This window comes from Thalassophryne amazonica, chromosome 22 (genome assembly GCF_902500255.1).
Source record: "Thalassophryne amazonica chromosome 22, fThaAma1.1, whole genome shotgun sequence".
NCBI lineage: Eukaryota > Metazoa > Chordata > Actinopteri > Batrachoidiformes > Batrachoididae > Thalassophryne > Thalassophryne amazonica.
In genome coordinates this window covers 12,987,393-13,011,306 of record NC_047124.1, presented here as the reverse complement: position 1 = coordinate 13,011,306, position 23,914 = coordinate 12,987,393, and the positions used below count along the sequence as shown (strand labels likewise).

General features: G+C 40.7%; 1 protein-coding gene across 7 annotated transcripts in view; it reads right to left on the bottom strand.

Moving 5' to 3' along the window:
• Positions 1–16,482, bottom strand: part of sbf1 (SET binding factor 1) — an 82,887-nt gene extending 66,405 nt beyond the window's left edge. For 5 of the 7 annotated variants that reach the window (XM_034163321.1, XM_034163325.1, XM_034163322.1 and 2 more), the window contains exon 1: positions 16,125–16,482. In XM_034163321.1, coding sequence (XP_034019212.1) covers positions 16,125–16,179 — 55 coding nt within the window. In that variant the 5' untranslated portion in view covers positions 16,180–16,482. The remainder of the gene's footprint in view (positions 1–16,124) is intronic. The other 2 variants (XM_034163327.1, XM_034163328.1) reach the window with 1 other exon arrangement.
• Between the last annotated feature and the right edge of the window lie 7,432 nt (positions 16,483–23,914).

The following is a 23,914-nucleotide window of genomic DNA, read 5'->3' as shown; positions in this document are numbered from 1 at the left end:
AGGACAAGTAGCTGCCCAACTATTTCATGTCCAGATCTGTGTTATTCCCTCACTGGCTCGTAGACAATTCCACAGATATACATTAATTCAAAAGTTATGTACATTTTGGGGTTGAGTTCAAATCAAAGATTAAGAATTCAAAGAGCATGGCACATTATCACAAATCTTCCAAAGGTAAAGGTGCCCTGACACTTGCACGACTTTGATCCACGCACATCGTCGTGACGATCCACCCGCTGTGTTCCCAGCTGGACACCGTGCTTTGTTCTACTGGCTGCCATGTGCTGTGCGCTGGACACTGCGTCTGTAAAATAATTATTTCATAGCAGATTACTAATTTTCTCTTTGAGCTGGCTGTTGAAAACAGCTTGCTTCCTGAATCACAGAGGAGCGCTCCAGCCGCAGCTTTTCTTGCGCGCATGCGCTGAACGAGGGGGAGAATGCATTAGGAGCAGTCTAAAAAAGGTAATTATTTGTCATGATTATTTTGTAATGGCTTGGTAAAACAGTTACATGTTCTTTCCTTCTTGTGTGCAGCTGTAAAAGTATGTTTATGATAGATTTAAAATCTCATTATAATCATTGAAACGAGCTGCGCTATGATGCGGTGCACTGATGCAACCACTCACACTGTTGACTTCTTTACTCAATTTGATGAGCTGCATGCAGTGTTGGTGAGTAGATCGCGCAACGTTCACTACCACTTCACGTTTGCTGCACGACATTTATGCGTCAAAGATTTTTTGAACATTTCAAAATTCTCTTTGTGCAATTGCACGCACCGGCGCCCCTCTCACATTCAGTCTACACCCATTAACGATGAGTTTACTCTCCTGCACGACATAGTGCATGCATCAAAGTCATGCAAGTGCCAGGGGGCCTTTAGACATGCTTTAGCACTCAGGCAATGGACTGTATTTTTATAGCGCTTTCCATCTGAAGCAGAAGCTCAAAGCGCTTTGTTTCCCCAAAATGAATGGCTCACAATCACGCTCGCGCACACACCAATGCTGACATGCTGCCATGCAAGGCACTCAATTGCACACCAGAGTAATTTGGGGATTAAGAACCTTGCCCAAGGGCCCTTTGTGATTATCTGGTTTGACGAGGTTTTCAACAGAGGATTCTCTGTGCTCAAACCCAGCACCTCCCCACATACATGGAGACTAGTGACAGTTTGACTACTCTAAAGGTGTTACAAGCTTCTGTGCATACCACTGATGAGACAAATAAGACCTTTTGCCTGTTGCTTCTCCAGTCAAAGCTTTATAGTGGTGCAGCACAGAGAAAAAAACAAAACAAAACACAATCTCAGTAAATCAGAAAATGCTGAGTACTGTGAAGTTTAAGAAGCAATCAGCACATCACATACAATAAGTATTAGGTATGTTAATCCATAATTTCTGCATCCCTCTGTTACACAGCTAGTCTGAAAACACATGATCACGTTCATGTCAGTGCCTTTTCTCTGCGCATCTCCTGTGGCACGGTGCAGATTAATATGATGCACAAAACTGGTTTATCAAATACAAAGCAGGAGGGATGTGACAACATGAGTGATAGAGTAGCTTGCACAATTAGCAGGTCCCATCAAAATCAAAAACTGGGGCGGCAGCGGCTGCCTCTGCTCTGCCTGTCAACAATTCTCATAACCCGCTCATGCCGTAGGGACAGTATAACAGAAAATTTTAGTGGTTTTGATACCATGGCTTTTTCATACCACGGTATACCATGAAACCGGTTATTGGCCCATGTTTAATGACAACTGTCCCTCCTGCACAGAGCTGGACGCTGGACAAAATAAAAGGACAAGTAGCTGCCCAACTATTTCATGTCCAGATGTGTGTTATTCCCTCACTGGTTCGTAGACAATTCCACAGATATATGAGTGATAGAGTAGCTTGCACAATTAGCAGGTCCCATCAAAATTGTACAAATCTACAAGACACTTGTTCCAAATACAGCATCACTTTGCATCAATTTACTCCATTACAATGCAAAAGATTCCAGAATCACCCCCCCCCCCCCCCAAAAAAAAAGCTGTCACAAGTGTTCTGTGTTTGCTACTCGGTTTTATGTTTTAGTTGCTCCGTCTTTTAAACACACAGCACCAAAACTGAATATAACTAGAGGATACACACCCAAGTGTAAAAGGAATCTGTCATCTGGGAGGTGATGGTCTTGTGGTTAAACTGTTGGGCTTGAGACCAGAGGATCCTTGGTTCAAATCGCAGCCTGACCAGAAAATCACTAAGGGCTCTTTGGCAAGGTCCTTATTCCCCTAGTTGCTCCCGGTGTGTAGTGAGCGCCTTGTGTTGCAGCACCCTGACATTGGGGTGAATGTGAGACATTATTGTAAAGCCCTTTGAGCGTCTGATACAGATGGAAAAGAGCTATATAAATGCAGTCCATTTGCCATCTGTCCCCTTTTGCCCCTCCCTCCTTGCACTGAATAAAATAAACGTGCTAGCATAAATGTATGCTAGCAAGATATCTTAAAAATGCATGATGCTTTCATCAAATTTAGTCAGCACATTGGGCCTATGGCTAAAATAAAGAAGAGACTGATCAACAATCAACATCAGAGGTCAAAGTTAAATAACAGATGAAATAATGAAGAAGAACAAGAAATATTGTATAGTTTTATGCAGTCTGCTTTTGCATTTCATAGTACTTGCATTTTTCTGCTCTACTCACTTTGTGATTTGAATTTTTTTCATTAAGTACCACAGGGTCTGAAAAAAATTCTCGGGGAAACACATTTTTTATTTTACATAGACCCACGCATTTTGAGTCCATGGGGTAGTGCAATGTGTTATTTTCTGTGAAGTACACAAGTACAACTGTCTGTAATCACAGGACCACAAAGATACAGAATTGTTTTCATTTAACAGAAATATATTTTACTTCTGCCTTCACAGAAATACGCAGATGAGAACAGTGGTCACCAGGAGTTTTACGTACGCTCAAAAATCTATGCTCTGCTGTGAAGCGCAGCAATAAGGATAGAGTTGCAACCCTTCTGAATAATCGAATTAAACTCCACATCAATATACTCCTCCACTTAGTTTTAATTAGTAAGGAAAGTATATCAGCAGAAACATTCTTCATTAAACAAGCACAACATACAGTGTCTAATTAATAATCTAAATTTTAACTACAGGGTGCACGCTGACCACAGCTGAGCACAGTGCCTTTGTTCCCCAGTATAGAAAACTTTGGACTGTCAACATTAAATCCAGGTTACATCTCCAACCATGGTTGGTACCTATTTCCAGCTGGGTGGACTGGAACAATGACGATTAAGTATCTTGCCCAAACACACACACACACACACACACACACACACACACACACACACACACACACACACGCACACACACACACACACACACACACACACACACACACACACACACACACACACACACACACACAGATAATGTGATTGGGAATCAAACCCAGGTCTACATGTTGGTCACCCGACTCCTTATCCCACTAAGTTTAAAAGGTAAATGTACACAATATAATACAGATACCATCCAGACAATTTCCCCAAAAACTCAGAGAAAGTGCTGTGTTTCTGATGGGGACATCCAGGGACAGCCCTCATATGTCCCCATCAGGAACACAGCACTTTCTCTGAGTATTTGGGGAAATTACATGGCAAACAAAGTGAAAATGCAAAGAAAAAGTGACGATGGGGTGGAAAACGGACATGTGTTGTGGTTTGTTTATGACCCAGAGCTAGGGCTGTCACGATTAGGAATTTCTGGAGATGATTAATTGTCAGACAAATAATTGCGATTGACGAATATACTGTCTATTTTTTTCCCTTCCTTATATTCTACTATCGTAGTATAATTACACAACTCTGGAAGAATGTTTGGCTTCTGTGAGTGGGAAACTGGGAATAGTGCAACATTTTTATCTTCATTTTACCTACAGTCCCAACTTTTCCTGCTTTGTGGTTGTTTCTGTTGCATTTCTGAAACTGTTTCTCCTCATCAGTCACGTTTTGTGCCTAAACACTACATTAAACACAAGACTGAACAAATAAATACCTTTGGAAAATAACAGCAGTTAAAGTTCAGAGTTCTCACCTACTTTTTGTGATCTGTGCATCTGAACATCACCACAGCTTCTCCACATCAGGGTTTTATTTTAACCCATGTATGTGTAATTTTTTCTCCATTAATTCCATATATTCTCATTTTTTAAATATGTTTTTAAAGATATTTGACCGTTCATCTCATGATCTCATAAATTCAGTATACGACACGCACATGGTGTGAACAGGACGGTAACGGCAGAATCACACCGGGAGAGAAAGTTCAGAGAGAAGTAAAGGCAGCTCCACGGTTTGGTTTTGTTTTTTAACATGTTGGGGGAGGTGATGGTCTAGTGGTTAAGGTGTTGGGCTTGAGTCCAGAAGATCATGGGTTCAAATCCCCGCCTGACTGGAAAATCACTAAGGGCCCTTGGGCAAGGCCTTTAATCCCCTATTGCTCCCGGTGTGTAGTGAGCGCCTTGTATGGCATCGGTGTGAATGTGAGGGATAATTGTAAAGCGCTTTGAGCATCTGATGTAGATGGAAAAGCGCTATATAAATGCAGTCCATTGCCATTTACCATGCTCCCTTGGGTTAAAATCCTCTCTCTGCTCCGCGCTCGCTGTGTGCACTGATGGTTCTCAGACTGTAACGTGTCGTGCCTCCATTCAGGAATCTACCTCCCCCACCCCCTCCTTGGCAGTCTGCAGCCTGTTGACTCCGTGTGCGCGCGCGCGCACACACACACACACACACACACACACACACACACACACACACACACACACACACACACACACACACACACACACACACACACACACACACACACACACACACACACACACACACCGACAGCTCCTTCGGTAAACTCCGCATTTTAAACAGCTTTAAAGAAGACGGTCACTGTTTTAATCGGCCGTCTTATTCAAACGGCAGGACGGATCGCTCCTCAGCCTCCATGTTATTGTCCTGCCTTAAGACGAGAGCGAAACAGAGTGAGCGAGGCTGCAGCACAATGACGTCAGATTCTGAGTCGTTTTATGCTTTGTGGATAAAATAAATAATTCACCGAAATCACGAATATGAAAAATAATTGCGATTGGTGAATATTGTAATAATCGTGACTGCCCTACCCGGAGCTCAAACATGTCAAGGTGGTTGCGCAGGTGAGAGAACGCAGCTACTCTGGCTAGATGTGTAGGCTAACACACACCGACACAACCTCTCCCATTTGCCTCGTCTTCCCTCCTCCACTGGAAACTGAAAAAAAAGCACTTTCCGCAACTGCTTCGGTGACTGCAGCTGAAAACAAAACAGTACACTATTTTTCCATTAGAAGTAATGTTGTGTTTGTAATACGCAAAGGCAGGCTGACCCCGGAAGTGGTCAAATCCCACGATATCATGCAGGGGTTCAAACGAGACTGCACTGCCCTATTAAATATACCATGATATCACTTTTAATCTATATCGCTCAGCACCATCAACAACAAAACTAGACCAAATCGCTCGTACAGCGGATATCACCGCCAACACTAGTTTCCAATTACACAAAATTTTACCTTGGAAAAATTTTCAAGTCCTGTTGGAAGTGGCTTTTCATAAGCTGAATTAGATATGATCAAATGTCAGGAGTATGTATTTAGTTCATGCACTTGAATCGAAGTTTTTGTGGTGTTGTCAGGGTATTTTTTTTCCCCAACTTTTTTGGTTTCTGAATTCTTTTTCAGATCATTTTCACAGTTTGGTTACCTCTGCTATGCACAATTTGGCATTGCTTTTTGGGACTTGGTTTCCGACTGATAAGTGGAAGATAGACAAACAGGCATAAAATTGGAAATTGGTGTAGGTAAATCCATAACAAAAAAATGAGTGACTGGGGCACTTTTGATTGAGATATAATGCAAAATGTATACCAAATGGGCTTTTCAATATTAAATTCAGAAGTCCAGAAAATCCACAATTCAGATAATAGTGATAGTGATAGTCAGTCTGCACCTCAATTTCAAATATGAGAGTGATTGGAGCATGTCTGTTTAAGATATAATGTAAAATATCCACTAAATGGGTTCTAATGTTAAATTTAAATGGGCATAAAATCTGTAATTTGGTTCAGATCCGGATCAATCTTGGTCAGTCGATAAAGGATAGCATCCTACATAATGATCTCAAATATGAAAGAAATTTGATCTTTTTTTGACAGTTATGATTTTTTGAAAAATTGTTCAATGTTGAAGATAGGAAATTTTCCACTATTCCAAACTTTTTCCTGACTTTGACCTTTGACCTTGAACACAATCAGTTCTTGCCTATCAGGATATGAATCTTCAGTAAAAATTTCATAACGATACATGAAAAAGTGTGGGCTCCAGGCTGCTCACAAACAAACAGGGGCGAAACATTACCTCTGCCAACGAAGTTGTAATAAATAGACCAAGTGCTCAGTGAGTGACAAGTGTTCATCTCAAGTCATTACTCACAGCGGTCAAAACTGCCATGGCAACACAGAAAATACGCAGAAATGACACAAACACAGGCACCCATTTGAATGGCAAAATGAAAGCCAGCTCACACAAACACAAGTGTCACACAACAGCCACAGCCGCTACCCAGCATCATGCCGTCTCTGATGAAAGGCAGATTGTGAAGGCTATTTCTGGAAGACTAGAAAGACGGCAGCCCAGCTCTGGAGAAACGGAGGAAGTGGCGGCCCACAAGCCAGCACTGCTGGCAGCGTTACACATGCCTCTCTTCACTCAGTCACTCTATGAAATCACTCTGAGTCTGAGATGTTTCCTTTTCCTCTCAAAGCATCAGATTCACATAGTGCTGCTTCACTTTAATTCACAAGCTTAGAGATGATGCACATTTGAGCACCACTTGAATTTACAATCAGTTTTGTCACAACAACATTAAAATAAATAAATAAAATCAGTATTTTGTAGGACTGAGATGACACTTATCTCTCAATATGATACGTATCACGATACTGGGTAAATAAGTCCCTTCAGATGCTCCATTGTTTTCATTCGGGGTCACCAAAGATATCGATATCGATCTGGCACAAGTTTTATGCCAGATGCCCTTCCTGACGCAACTCCATAATTACATGGAGAAATGTGGCAGGCCTGGGGTTTGAATTGGGAACCTTCTGCACTGAAACCAAGCACACTAACCACTTTTCCACCACCCCTGCATCACAATACTTGGGTGCTGATTGGATATATGTCACAGTACATAAGAAATGTGAATCTATAAGTTTTGCAATTTGATATTACAACATACTGTGATTTTTGTTTGCTTTTGTAACACTAGACCACACGGAAACTATAAATAATACACTTCTAGAGGCTATATATCACAAATCATATTTACAAAAAACAATGCACATGACATTTTGAAGGTTTTTTTCCCCCAGGTAACTAAATTACTAAAACACTTTTTGAAGTAAACTGCCTGCCAATGTGTCTTTAACCCAGACCTGGGCAAACTGCGGCCTGGGGGCCACATGCGGCCCTTTGCATGTCTCTGTCCGGCCCTCATGAGGTCTGTGATTATTATTACATATATTAAAAATGTCAAGCTTGTGTGTTGCAAATCATTAGAGAGGTTTATTTACGTATATTTAAATATTTACATATTATTACAATAATGAAAATTACCTATAAAAGCTGTTAAATAGGTAATTTTTTGTAAAATTTGTAATGGGAGACAGCCGAGTTATCGATGGTGTGGCCCTTGGACATAATTCAGGTTCCCTATGTGGCCCCTTGTAAAAATTAATTGCCCACCCCTGCTTTAACCCCAGATTTAGCTGTGTGAAAAGTGGCAAAAATTGGTGAGGGCTGGGCAGTGAGCACTGTCTACTTCTACTACAATGCATCATGCAGTGAACTCTTGTATTACTGGGCCTGAAAAAAAGATATTCTAGGAGGAAACACTCCATATCATCATTAAAGACTTAAAAGAGTGCAATTACAACACACACACGCACTGACAGTCACAGAGACACTATATTGTAAGCGTACATATTCCATCCTGTGAGCATCTCTTAGTATCCTGGTCTAGCTTAACTGCAAGTAGCAGAAAAGTGTACACGTTTGGTTCTGTGAAAGATCGCACTCCCAGAGCTGTCCCTTTAAGTTACAAACAACCATTTCCTCTCTGTTTGGAACACCACAGCGATCACTAACATTAACAATCCCCACCTCCAGAGAGGCACAGAGATGAGGCTACAAACAGTGTCAGTGTTTGCAGCTCTCCTGCACTACCTTGGATGACATTATCCTTCTCACTCACTCACACACACACACATGGGAACAATCTGGATTCTCCCTCTAAACAAGTCTCCATTGGGTCCTCTCCCTGATTTCCTGTTTGGATCGTATATCCAACTGAACTCACTGCAGTGAAGGAACCCCTGTCAAAACACAGCAACACGCACTGGAATTTCTCAATAGATCCTCTCAGAGAGGACCACACCCCAATAACTGTGCACCCTTCTCAACTCACAACCATTTTAATTCGAAGGCTCTGTCTATACTAACCTGGAGATTTTCAAAAGCAGATCTCTCAGTTTTAGCCTCACATCCTCACCAATATGTTATTGTCCCCCTCTTCACACAAATACTGCACTTTTTAAAAACACCTTCCAGGGTGGCTAAATGTGAAAACACCAGTTGACAAAGAAGACAGTGCTTTTATGAAATGTGTCAGTAACATCTCTTGGCAAATGGCAGCAGTAGCATCACTTGTGTTCTCAAAAAATAAAAGAACTGGTTGCATTTCACAAACTGGGCCTAAAAAGTGTAACAGGGTCAAAATGGTCATTTTTTTTCAAAATTTATTATGTAAAGTATACACATGTATCCCTTTCAAATGCAACCTTCTTTAATTATTCCATAATGTTTTAGAGAAAAAGCCAATTTATATGACATAAACAAATGAAAAATGTATTGGAATTCAAAAAGGTTGTGTCGTTTTTCTCGGAATTTACCTTGTTTTGCAAAAAACAGCATTATTCAGTCAATTTTCATGTACAATCTATGGAACTGGTGTCAAAATGTTCTGAGGAACATGTTCTTTCATAATATACCATATTTAAAGACATCTTGGCAAAAAATGACTATGTTTATTGACTCATCACCGGGTCCACCCCTTATAAAATTATTTCAACAGACCAGAAGTTCCTTGATTTATGTCTGAATGTTATGAAATACATATCACTGGAAAGAGAATATACTAAGCTTTAAAATGACACCAAGATTGTCTTGATAGGTCTTCTCTTCAAGAAATTACATATGATGTTCATAAAAATTAACCAGAGCGTTACAAGTCCACCCTTTTTGATAAACCAGTATATGAAATGCGACCAACTGTGAATGGTGTATGTAAGCACTTGTAGCCTTGTTACCTACTTTGATAACTTGTTTTGAGTTAAACGCTGTGTTTAACTTGACTGTGCAACAACACCACTAAACATTTAACAATGTTCAGTGACAAAGCAAGCCCAACTGTGTTCTTTGTCACAGTCCTTTTTAGTCTCTGAATGATTTCTTGGGGGAGGAATTTCTGGAAAGTCGCAACTCTCCACCATTGTGTGGCCAGTCACTATGCTCTAATCAAAAACACGAGGAAAGACAAGAGTTTCGCATGCACTAAATGAGGACGTGAGGCCAGGATGGCTTTGAAAATAGGGAAAAAGAAAAGCTTGGATTACAACACACCCACAGGGAGTATTGCGACATTGGCTGCGCAGTATGCTATTGCGCCACTACACCTTTACACAGAAAATAGATGTTCACTGCTATAAAAATGTTTAAAATGCCATTTATTGGTCCTTTAAATAAATATAAGCCACGTTTAGCCGCTATCAGATCCATAAAATGTCAAAAATGCATTGCAGAAATCAAGACCAAATCTATAACTAGAAGCACTCAGACAGTGCAAACCTCCGCCAAGGCCATAGGGTCACTGATCCTAAAGAGATTCCCTCCTTGGCACAGTGATCTATTCAACAATTCAGTGTTACAACCAAAACTATGATACATACACTTTTCTTTCCTGTATATTTGACATCCTTGACCATAAAAACATACCACTAGAACTTGGAATCACTTTTATGTCTTTATTAGTTCAAAAGTTATTGTATAAAAATTATTTTTCGGTAATGGCAGTTTTCTTCTGGATCTAGCTCCATAACATTTGAAGCTACATCAAATCTAATGACACCTTACTGAATCAGTATAGATTCAGCTACAATTTGGTGTTAGTTGTGCATCTCTAGCTTCATTTGTCACCTCACACTGACACATTTTCTATTTTCCCTATATTTTTGCATATTCTGGATCACCAGATCCGAAATCCGGATCCGATCATCACCAATCTTTGTTGTTTGATAGAACATTTGACTATGTTACACCCTAATTTTTTTCAAGCCTTTGCCTTGTTTTTGTGGAGTTAGAAACTAGAATGTCAAAATTCCCCCTATACCGCAATGGTGAAGAATCCTTTAAAAAATTCCTGGATCCAGATCACCACTAAAATGTAATCACTTGTTCCTCTTGTCATTTCCAACCACTCCACAAAATTTCATCAAAATCCGTTCAAAACATTTTGAGTTATCCTGCTGACAAACAGACAGACAAACAAACAAACACGACCGAAAACATAACCTCCTTGGCGGAGGTAACTATGATATCCACACACACAAAAACCTGTGTTCAGTAAGCTGTTGGTTCCTCAGTGAGGAAGTGACTGCAAAATAAAACAATCAAAAGAAAGCAGGTTAAAAACAAAACATCTAGCTGCAGCATAAGCCCTCTCTTACAGACAGCTCTTCAAGGGGCTATGGCAGATTCATGCTTTCTCAACAGTGATGATGTCAACACTGAAAACTTGTCAGTGCCCATGTTTCCAAACACTCCGCTGACTAGGGATGGGTATTGATAAGGTTTTATCGATATCGATGCCATTATCGATTCTGCTTATCGATCCAATTCCTTAACATATTTATTTATGTTAGTTGCTATTATATATTTTCTGTTGTGTTTCTATTGAGGTTCTTTTTGTCTCTTTCTCTAAAATTGTATATAATAATCATTAGATTATTAATATATAAGCAAAAATAAATTTAAGGAATATTACAATTTGAAAACAAATGCACCCGAACGTGATGACGGCTGCAATTGCTAAATTCTAACTTTTAACATTGAAAATGCCATAGACATGCTAACGCGTTAGCATCGCTCCCATTTTTAAGTTATAAAATACATCTATCAACTGTTGCAGAAGACCATAACAGGTCGGTTTAACATAGAAAATGTAAATAATACTCACAGATGTATGCTCTTTAGGGTTTTAGCGGGAGAAAATTAAGCGAAAGAAAGAAATAAACGAAGCAATCGACCAAAGCATTCAATCAATCGATCACGCTTCGATTGGTTCAAGGTTCAAAGCAAAGCCGCACTGCAGAAAAGTTGATTAAGGACCCACTGCAGGGTCTGTAATCAATGTAGAGAAATGATAATTTTCCTGACAAACACCCGCCAAAACAACGGCCACTCTGAAGGACCGATAACAGAATCGTTAAGCACAAAGCTTATTGATGTCAATGGATAGAATCATTTCTTAACGATACCCGAAAGGAACCGGTTCTCGATACCCATCCCTACCGCTGACAGAACCTGACAACCATGCATGCACATAAACAAGCCGCGCACACACATGCACACACACAGGATGCATGAAATATTTAGACACAAGAGGAAACTTCATTCTGCTGCAGAATTCCTGGTATTCTTGTGATCGAGGGCTGTTCGTTGATTCACAGCTGAGTGTTTTCTTTACAGTCACTTACTGCCGGCAATACAACAGCTGGAATTAAAAAAGAAAATGGTAGGGAAACTAACCAAAAATGGACTTCGTAACTATGTGCAATATCATACTAAAATGTTTGCAACTACTCTGAAAGGGTCAATAGAAGTCAAGTGACAGACAGTGACCAGCCACCCAACCTGGTTAACACACTCAGAATAGCACATTCAAGATGTTGCCATTCTGTTAGCATAACACAGTATGTAATTTTTCACAGGGATACCTTATATCATCTCGGAAGGTTCTGGGTTCAAATCCCACCCCTGCCACATTTCTCCATGTAATGTGGAGTTGCGTCAGGAAGGGCATCCGGCGTAAAACCTGTGCCAAATCAACATGCAGATCCACCTTGGATTTGCTGTGGCAACCCCGAGTGCAAACAAGGGAGCAGCCGAAGGGACTTACTTACCTTATATCATCATGTAATTACCTCAGTGTCCCCTGTATTGACATTTATCTTTTTCTTTGTTTGATAAATAACTTGCTTCTCCATCTGCTCAGTTGTGGTTTTAAGTCTGTTACCTGACTGCAGCGCCAAATTCAACCAATCCACTTCTTCCAACATGCAACAAAGTAGGTGCACTGCTGGACGTTGGTGAGTTTGCATATTGTTTCCCATTACCCATAAAGCCTCAATCCCACCAAATAATAAACCATGGATAATGAGCCACGCATGGGTGTGTCAGCGATTATTTGAAGAATTATCCACATTTTCATCTATTACGTATCCGCTGTGAAGAAGCCTCTATGTGCCTCTAAGTACTTCACATGTGCCAGGTATCAGCCTCTAGTGAGCCACGACCGACCTGTCATTTGAGCCCTGTTCAGCCTCAAATGGCTTGTGTCACTGCATATGATCCACGTTAAGCCACATATGATCCATGTAGCGCCATTTTAACACAACGTTGGTGCATGTTTGGCATGGGCTTGGTCCAAACCTCCAACCCTCCCACACTTGGACCCTTTAAGTGTGAGTTTTCAATTCACAGCATCCATTCAAGATGTCACATTTTTTAAATGCAGTCCAAAAATAGATGCTCCAGTACAGTCTGGCGGGTGTGCGCCACGCGCCAGGCTGCTGTTCACCTGTGTTCCAGAGTCATTAAATGCACCAGACCGGCTATAAATGAAAGCCGGGTTCCTGGGCAGTCACCTCACTGCTTCCTCTCACTGGATTTATTTCTTCCACGGCTTAACAAGCATTTTAACACCGTGATCCAACTTTTAACTTTGTGTTCATCCATTAACGTCTGCAAAATCCCTCTTTTGTGCGCATGCATTCTGCTTTCTTGGACAGTCGCCTCTGCTCTCGTTCTGGCTGGCTTCATTTCTTCCACGATTTTAAACACATATATGACACCGTGATTCAACTTTTAACTTTGTGTTTGTCCGTTATTGACTGCAAAAATCACTCTTTTGCGTGCACTGCCATTCTGCGTAAGTGCTCTTTAGCATGAGTCATTGCGTCAGTGTGTGCCTCATCTGATCCAATAACAAAATGTTAATTCTATCATAATCATACATTTACAGCAGCTCATAAAGAAGGAATGAACATGCAACTGTTTTACCAAGCTATTACAATAAAAAAAAAAGTTACGTTTTAAGCTGTTCCAAAATCTGTTCTCCACTTCATGGAGCAGGAGAGAGAGGGGACAAAAGGGGTCCAGATTAAATGGTTCCTCTGCGATTCCAGAAGCAATTAGAGGTGTTTTCAATATCCATACTGACAGAAAATGATTTAGCCGCTGCAAAATAATTTTTTTTTATACAGCGTCCGGCACACATGTCAGGTGGGATTGTGTGCAAGAGGGCTGAGCCTGTCCTCGTAGCTGCCAGGTGTTCAGATAATGGGCTTTTAGCAGCCTCGTCCTCACCACACACGTCTCTATAACCCTCGTTAGTCCTTGTAGTAACTCATATGCAAACTGCCACACTGTTGTTGCTAAATTTTGAACTTCTTGAAATTAGTGCCACACTCAGAGATGAGACTCCTTAACCGAATATACTGCCTCTAAGAGCCTCTCAGAGCCACCATTCTCCCATGATAGTTGAATACCTCCTCTCATAGCACACACAAAAAACAACACAACAACAACATGATGCATGGCTCATTATTCATCCTTCATTATTTGGTGGGACCAGGGTTTAATTATCTTTTCTGCATCACATATGTAACAATATCGAAATCACTGAACTGTCAGTTCAAGTATATTCAAACATAAAGTGACAACTGAAGAACCAGACAGGTCAAACGTGAGATTTAAAAGGGCCATATGATAAAAACTGTTAAAGCCGCCACTTACAGGTAAATATCTCATGGTGTTATGTTAAAGATTAAAGTCCCAACACTGCATGGCTGACTATACAGAAAGTCTCCAGCTGCAAAATCAACTTTGGCATAAACCTGCTCATTTTAGAGTGGAGTAGCATATGGAACAGTAGTCTATATCTGGAGTCTTGCTTGCACTGAGCTGCTCTTGGCTCTAAAAGAGACACCCAAACGTTCTTTGGGAGGCAGTCAGACACATCCCCTCTCCCTTGGGAGGAAGCATGGTGAGCAACAGCTGTCTTCCATTTAAAGCAACAAGCAAAGGCAGAAGTAATTTCTAAGAAAGCTGACAAATTGTTTTTCACAGTGCTTCACCTCAAGGTCTGGGCATTTAACATCTGTTTTTAAGACACTTGGTGACTGATATTGGCAAGGAGTAACAGGTGAGCTGTGCAAAGAAAGTAACAGACCCACAACAAACACACGTGCAAAGTGCATGATGACGATGTTGATGTGACCGACAGGGTCCAACCCCTGAACTGCATGAGATCAACGCACTTTGAACTGCGTTCACTAGACTTGCATTAAACCATTTCTGCCGTAAGAGGGGTGCTATTATTACTGTTGCAGAGCATTTACTTGGGAAGTGTCCCTTAAATAACGATGCATCATGGTAGCTTACACATAGATTTCCACAAAGCTTTCACATGGGGCAACGTTACTGTAAACCACAAGGCAGCAGCAGGATGGAAATGCCAACAATCATCATTGCCCTTAAGTGTTTAGGTTTACAAGGCAAGGAAGCCTTGATCCATTAAAGCCATAGTTCCTTTAATGTCTGGTTCCCAGATGCTTTTTACAAGGCTGTTCTGCAATGTGTTGAGGAGAGCAGAACTGGAAGACTTTCTGCAGTGCGAGCTGTGTCCACGTTATTACCATCTCTGTTCACCACTCTTAACAAAATAAAAAAGTGCAATACATGCATTCATGCACATTAATAAAGCTGCTTTCTGCTCTGCTGTTGTGTATGCAATGCATATCATATTACAATTTGCCTTTTCTGAATAAATCATAAACAAACTACACATAGGATAAAGGACATAGCAGTGTTACAATGTGTAAGATTCCATGCATAGGCTGGCTGAATATTTCATGATTAAACAGGCCATTAGTGCACGGATTTAGGCCAAGGCTCAGGCTGGAGGGAGGGGTGCTAAGATAATGGTCCAAACCCCCGTCCAGGCAACACAGCTCCGGTCCGAGGGGCTCAAGGAGGGGCTAAGCCATCTGTGTTAATCCACACAAAACAATCAGCAACGCCACAAAGGAAAAGCCTCCACTCCCAGCTTCAAGTTCAAATCAAAAACAGCAGCATTCTGGTGGCTGACTGTCCCAAGTAACCACTCCGGTTTCTTCAGCCACTGTCAAATCACTTATCCAGCACATTCACACTGGTTTTCCGCTTTTAAAATCCACTTCCGACGTTGACAACAGCTGTGACTATGATAAACTTGACAAACGCATTGGGGGGAAAAAAATGCAGCTCAATCTGTGTAACGGGTAAATAAATCAATCTTCGGTCATAGCCAGCTCCCTCTCGAAGCTAGCCCGGCTAACCTTGTCGCTTGCTAAACAAAGTTGCTGTAAACACACCAAAATAATTTATTTTGTGGTGCTAAAACACAGCTGTAATTTAAACACTGCAACAGACGTGTATTTATTGTGTTCAGGTGTCAGACATATGAGACACCTGCTGAGAAGCTAGCAAATAAGTGCACTAATCCCGCGAGGCCTACGCGACCACGGTGTAAACGTGGCCACTACGTGCCCACACGACAGAACCGCATGTCGGTCAGGAGTGAGCCGCCGCCCGGCCCGTCCCCCGTTTAGTTTAAAGCTAGCCAGCTAGGCTAACTCAGGCACCCACCTCGCTTGTCAAGATCGTAACCGACAACTACAAAGTAGTCAGCGAGTCTGGCCATCTTTGGAGTTCACGGCGACAGGCCTTTCTCGTTAAATCCGTTTTCTCTTTTTGCCGTCAGTAATCCATTCACGTCCTGCCGGCCACAAATACATGACGGGCGACAGTAGCATCCTTCCAGCTGCACCCCGCCGCCATACTGTCAGTGTGCCGAGCCCTGACAGCGGACAGCCGCGAGTCTGCGCGGTGACAGACTTCCAGGGAGGGGCAGGAATGTCCCGAGTGAAGAGCCAGAGCGACCCGTGGGCCAGAAAACTGACCAGAACCGAGGTTAAATCCAACAACCGCTCAAGAGTGTCCGTCCATACGGCAGTAACAGTTCTTCTGATAAGTTGGAGAGCAGAGGAGGTGTTGCCACATCCAATTACGGTTTTTGGGTGTGTGCGTTTTTTAAGAAAATAATCATTTTAATTTCCAAAAGTGCCAAAATGTATTAAGGGCTTTACAGCAAAAATGGAGATTAGTCCATCCCATCCAGCTTGTAAAAGTATTAATAATAATAATAATAATAATAAAAAACATTTTATAATCGTTCAACTCACTAAAGCACATTATGGGCAGGGGCGGATTTGAGTTTATGTGAAGTGGGTGATTTTGGGGGGGGGGGGCAGAGACAGAACATTTTAAAAATATTGAGCATTTTCCCAGCATTCTAAGGCAATTCGGGATGGTAAATACTGGCTTTCTTGGGGGTATGTTTCCCCAGAACATTTTAAAAATCTATAGATTTTTCTTTTCTTTCATTCTAAGACCATGTGTCCATATAGCATTTTTGCTTTTTATTCTGTGATAGCACAAAGAAATGCTTAATCCAAGCAGTTTCAATGGAAAAAGCCACTTCTTGTGACATTGTTTCTATGATGACAATAAACAGCTATGGCCTATCTTATAATGTACAGCAATTAAAAAGTGCTCACCCTCAGCAAGGAACAAAGTGTCTGTCCAATCTGCTGTCACAGATCATTTTTTTTTTTTTTTTTTTTTGGTCTGTGGTAGACCAAAAAAAGACATCTTTCTGAAATGTTCTGGTATTTCCAAATTAAAAGCGTTTGGAGCTGGAGCACAAAAACAGCGTCCGCTCCAATAAAAAAGATGCTGGCTGCGGCATTTTTTTCTGTAGATGGGTGCAAGTATAAATTGTGCTTATGGCGAGGGAGTTCATCCAGGCACAGGCAGAGAAATGTGCAACAACGATATTGAACACAAAACCACAACTATCACTAAAACATAGCTAAAAATTTATTTTGAACAATAGGACACATCAAAGCCTGAGGAGGCTTTAATTAACAGTAATATCTTTCATGAAGCGCTGCTTTTTATCTTGTTTTTAAATTGAATTTATTTATTTATTCAAATTAAATCTTTTTCAAGTTCATTTAAAATAAAATAAAAATCACGTGTGTTCCTCTAAGTTTCATGGGCGACCAACCTCGCAGTCCTTGAGCCACCTCTCTGTCCGACCACTTAATTTGATTTGTGCCCTCTTTTATACAGAAAACACAATAATGATGAGACTGGTTTCTCTAAACAGCTTGTATAACAGGAATCCGGGATCCTCCAGCCAAATTATTTCACTGTGAGCCCCAAACTCCATCATTTAGCTGTTTTCTGGACTGCCAAGTCCAGAAAAGCAGAGTGAGGAAATGATAAAAATTACAGTGAACTTTTGGAACCCCAGCACCTGTTTTTAATCTATGCAACACTTGAATAATGCCGTGAGGATGCAGAAAACCTTGGCACAATGCTGCGACATCATTTTAGATAAGCAGATAACATGTGAGTAGGATGTGAGGAGGCTTTGATAGCATACATCCGTCTGCACAGTCCTTGGCTGTCTACAGTGCAACAGCCTCTGGAGAATTTCAACACTTCCTGCACAGTGACCTTTGACCTAAAGTGCTTATCAGTTCATGGTTGAAAACAGTCCCAAAAATGAGACATGGCACTTTTCTTTAAGAGCTTTGTTTTCCTCACACTCACAACTTCTCTTCTGTATAAGAGCAGTTCTCACAGAATTCTGTCAGGCTGAGGCCTGCAGCAATGGGAGAAAACACACATCTCGTACTCATTCATCAGTATGACACAAGGTCACACAGAGGTCACCTATGTGGTGTCGGACTGTCCTTGAACTACAATGAAAAGGTTGCAAAAGTCTGGGGAGAGAGGCCACTAAAGAGCAGCACAGTTGGCATCAGCTCACCATTAAAAATACAGATATTAAATTTATTTGTTCTACACCTTTAAAGAGGACATACTGTCCACTTTTTCATCAAGTCAATAGATGTCACCACATGTCTGAAACCCATGCAGTACTACACAGAGGTTTTAGGCACCCCAGAAATTTGATTGCAATGTGATCCTTGATCCGCCAAAAACAGAGGAGAGGTTTTTTATAAGGCCACAAATGAATTGGATTTGAAATATTCAAACATTCATATTGTTTTGTTAAAAAAAGCATCTAATCTAATGTTTTTCCTTTTCAATTATCAAGTTAAAAACCACATTTTCAATTTTCTGCCTTTTATTCAATGTGATTCTCACTATATGACAAATTCTTACTCTACAACAACACAAAACAGTTGCAGAAGCTCCCTCAATAATAATAAAAAATTGTAAAAAGCCAATGAGATGCCACCTGATATACTTATAAATTGCAGATCGCTTACACAAATGTTTGGCCGTTTTGCAAAAAAAAAGAAAAAAAAAGCATAGACTGACTTTGTGTCTTGGAGAGAAAACGAAATCTCAGATACAGAAGTAAAAAAACAAATTGTTTCAGGCCTAAATTCAAATTGTTTGTTTTTTGTTTTTGTTTTGTTTTGTTTTGTTTTTTTCAGTAACATTTCTACAGGCACAGACAGGGAACTGTGGAACTTTGAGAAAATTGAATATGAAACCCAAACTATATATGTAAAATGTAGATAAAACCCAAATTTTGCACCATGTGAGCCTTTTAGTATTTGAAGGTGGAACATGACTGTTTTCGAGTTCTAAAGGAGGAGGGTCGGCAAAAAAGGTTAGTTGTGTTTACTCTGTTACCATCTGTGATGTCGAAACGTCTTTCTTAGCAATAAGAAGACTCATGACCCATATGAGGTCAACTATGGGGGATGAGAGGCAAGCTGGACTCAACTAGATGTTGGACTACTTTGCAAATGGATGAAACCAAGATTGTCCCGCACTTTGTTCAGAGGTAGTCGAAGACACTCTTTTACCAGACCATCATATTTGACTGAAGTCACTGTACTCAGAAGATTTCCAATGTTTACAGTAAACAATGAAAAATGATGACTAGTGAGTTAGTATTTAGATCTCTGGATTGCCTTTGAATCTAAGAAAAAGGCTGTAGACTTACTTTTATTTTTGTTTATTTTTGGGGGGGTGGGGGTGCTGGGAATGCCTCTGGAAACCCCTAGTAGGAGGTGCCTTCAGCACATCCAACCAAGTCACAACCCCACCCCTATCTGAAGCTAGATCTGCCCCTGTCATATACTACAATAATAGATTTATTGCATTACGTGTAATGCGCTGTACATTATTGCACATTTAAGTGGTTTTAGCTGACCATGCCAGGTAGAGTGATTAGTCAATCACATAGGTTGATAAATAATGGAAACGTACCAAGCATAAATGTCAAAATGTGATTGTTTCCAATTTCAGAAATAAGGATTTGCCTCTTGACATGAAACTGCATTAAACATTTACATATTCCATACTGTACTAATCTTGTTACTGAAACGTGCACTTCTTTCTGTCCCTCTTCAGTGCACAAGGTGCATGTTGCAGGATGCAATGACCACGTGACATCCTGTCAGCTCGTCAGCAGAGAGGATGTGGTATGACTGAGACGGCCTCTTGCACAAATGGAAGTCACTGTCTGCAGCTCAGGTGAAGTGTAACACATGACAGTCATTCCTGGAGCAGCCGCTGCACCACTTAGTTTAATTTACCTGCAGGTGATCTCAGCGAGAGAAGCAGCTTTTAGACATTGATGCTCTCCAGGTACTTCTGCTACATTCTGTGTTGGGTGACAAACAGACAAGCGTGGCTCACTGCAACTGGATCACCTGGATTGTTTATTGTACAAGCAAAATTGCAACTGGATTGTTTATTGTACAAGCAAAGACAGAGTGGCAAAAAAACAGTGTAATCACTGTAAATCTCAGCGATGTAACAAACAAACTTTGTAACAAACTGTGCTTTTACTCAAAACACCCAAAGCACAGCTGATCAGCTGTGGAAGATCAGCACAGTATAAATGTAGAAGTAAATTACTTACATACTCATGATATTAGTATGAGAACACATTTTTGCTCACAGGTTGCGGGCATGTTATTCAATCATTGTCACAAAAAATAATGTAATATTATTTTTAAAAATTGTGATGGATGACCCTCTTTTATTTATTTTCATATTAAAGGAAATGGAGTCAACGTGTTGGATATATATATATATATATATATATATATATATATATATATATATATATATATATATATATTCACCAATGTGGATCTAGCCAGATCCACATTGAAAGGAGAGCAACAGCATTTTTATACCACAAAAATATTTTGGAGTTTGCATTTTTTTATTTGGATTATGTATACAATTTTGAAATCTGCTCAATAATTATAACTTTATGATTAATAAAACACAATATTTATTTCTGAAATTTATAGTGGAATTGATAAATAAAGTACCATAAAATGAAGTATTTGAGTAAAGTAAAAGTATTTCAGTTATTATTATTATTATTATTATTATTATTATTATTATTATTATTATTATTAATACTGTTCTTGTTGTTATTGTTTCCATCTGTGCCAAACAAACATTCAAACAGCGACAGCAAGAAATTCAGACAAATACGTAATTTCAAACAAGGGGTGGTGGTGGCCAAGTGGTTAATGCGCTTGGTTTCAGTTCAGAAGGTTCCGGGTTCAAATCCCACCCCTGCCACATTTCTCCATGTAATGTGGAGTTGCATCAGGAAGGGCATCCGGCGTAAAATTCAACATGCAGATCCACCTTGAATTTGCTGTGGCGACCCCAAGTGCAAACAAGGGAGCAGCCGAAGGGTCTTACTTAATTACGTAATTTCAAACAAGCTGTTTCAACAAAATTCCCCAAATCCTGGCTTTGTTAGTTTAAATTAAATTGAGCAATAATCATTTGAGGCACAGAGGTAAAGCTCAAATAAGTTATTTATGCTTAGATTGCTTTGATTTGAGTTTGAACCCACAAATGCATCATTCTGCTCAGGGGTCTGACTTTAGAATGAGGGGTCACTAGGGGGCAGCAATCAGTAAAGTACCGCTGCCCTCTGAACCCCCAACTCAGTGACATCTGCATGTACACTGTAAACAAGATCAACAACAAACCAAAGCACACTACTAACATAATTCAAACAAAAACTGTAGGATATCTGAGGCTTAATTCAGAGGGGAACTCAATGAAGTGCATTAACACCACCTATAATGATGTAATGTAATTTGTCTGTTTCTCATCAGGATTTCACCAAAAACAAACAGTCTGACTCTGATGTAACCTTGTGAAATGCTGGGTCGTGGTATGAGGATGGACTCATTCAGTTTTTGGTGTGGATCCAGGGGTGGGTCCAAAATCCAGCTCTGATAAGAAACAGACAAACCTAATAACAAATAAATGATCACTGTGACCACATAAACTGATCGGCGGCTCTGAGGGAGCATGATGGGGCGAGAACCCCTCCCCACAAGGATTTCAGACACCTCAACAGAAAATGAACATTTGCCATTTGGTAGCAGATGTTTTCAACCTCTTTTTCTCACTACTCTGGTCCTATCATGCCCCCAGTTACCATAGCAACCAAGAGATATGACATATACTCTATAAGCACTCATGAACCCGAGCGTGAATATTGGCACTGGTCCTGTACAGACAGAGTTACTGTAATTTCCACAAAGTGTTTCAGTTAGTTGACCTCATCAATGTCTGAAATGACTTTGTGACAAACTAAAGGTCACTTCAGGGCAACTCAGATGAGGAGTACAGCTTGTATTGTGACAGAACATCTGTTATGACATTTTAACCAAGTGGCGTGTTTGTTCGGAGCATGAGCCAGTATACAGCTGCCAAGAGAACACTCACGTTTCACCTGACTGTGGCAGATACATGCCTGCTTTTGAGAGATGGAGATGGACCTGTTGTGTACTTGGGTGGTTGCCATCCAGGACCAAACGTGGTGAATCCGGCTATGCAAGGCACCAGCACGTGATCCCTGACCTGCTATTGTTTGTTCTATATGTGTGAGTCAACAACATGTATATAGTATGCTTGTTATTTATTCCAGTTTCTGAATAATCATGCTAGCCCCACCAAGAAAAAACTATGGAGCCGTCACTGCCTGAGCTCCTCGTCAGAGGTAAATGTGACGGTTTATCTCGATTCTGCTGCAGGATTACAGAAACGCGATATGACGTACGCTGTGGCTGACCATGTGCTGCCTTAGCTGCAAGAATGTGAGACAAAAAGAAATAAATCAACAGAAATGTTTGGATTTAGATGTGGGCGGGATAACTCCAGCAAAACAAGAAATCCCAGACCCTGTCCCAGAGGAACCGGGGCCTCCTCAAAGCCAAAGGAGCTCTGATTTTGTATATGACTGATTTCATCTCACATGGCCAAAGTGGGGCATGATTCATTTGTTTTGAAACACAAAACTCTTGGTTTCAAAATGTGTTTCTTCATTTACTCCCCAATTATAACATGACCAATATTATACAGTAACAAGTACATGTGACAAAGTTTCTTTCAGCGCCAGCTTTAACATGGGCGGCTCTAGTTTCAGGTGGTGATTGGGGGGCGGCAGGGGGGACTTGGTTGGGTCTACCAAAGGCATGCACCCACTAGGGAAATCCCGGGGCAACCCCCCCACCCCGATACATTTTAAAAAACATTAACCTTTCTCCTGGATTCTGAGACAATTTGGGAAGCTAAATATGTCTCGAGTCATCGTTTTCAATACACAATTTTTATTTTAAACATGGGAAGTCTTCTAATTCTGCAGCATTTATCAAATCAGCCTTTGGTTATGCCCAGAGATTTTGAGTCCCATGAAAAGAAATCATACTGGGCCACCCCCCATATTATTTTGCCAGTATTATAATTGTTTTGGGGGCCTCCCTGGGCCCCTGACAAGCATGGGCCCTTAGAGTCCTTCTCCTTATTCTCCCCTTTTTTTGGCACCCCTGCACCCCCAGATCTGGCCCTTTTATATATAGTTTATATACAGTTCACATTCTTCTTCACCTCCCTTATTAAGTTGTTTGAGTTTTTATTTTATTATTCTACTTCACGTATAAATCATTTTACATTCTTTAGGTTCTTCTTCTTCTTTTTTCAGTTGCTGCCATCAGGGGTCACAACAATAGATTACGCATATCTATTTCACTCTGTAATCAGCATCGTAGTCTGTCTCAACCCATCAATAAACCTCTTCCTCCCTGGCAGTTCCATCCTCAGCATCCTTCTCCCTCTATACCCTTCATTCTTCCCCTGCGGTCTAAACCATCTCTGTCTTGCTGTCCCTCTGATATGCTCATTCCTAGTCTTGTACATCTTCATCACTCTCAAAACATAAAAAAACAGTCACTCCAATCACAGCCACTGAAGCTTTTATAAGGGGCAATTGAAAAGTTTTGAGCCTGGTCCAGGAAAAGTAGGGTGTGGTTCTCCATCTTTTGCATTCTGACAAA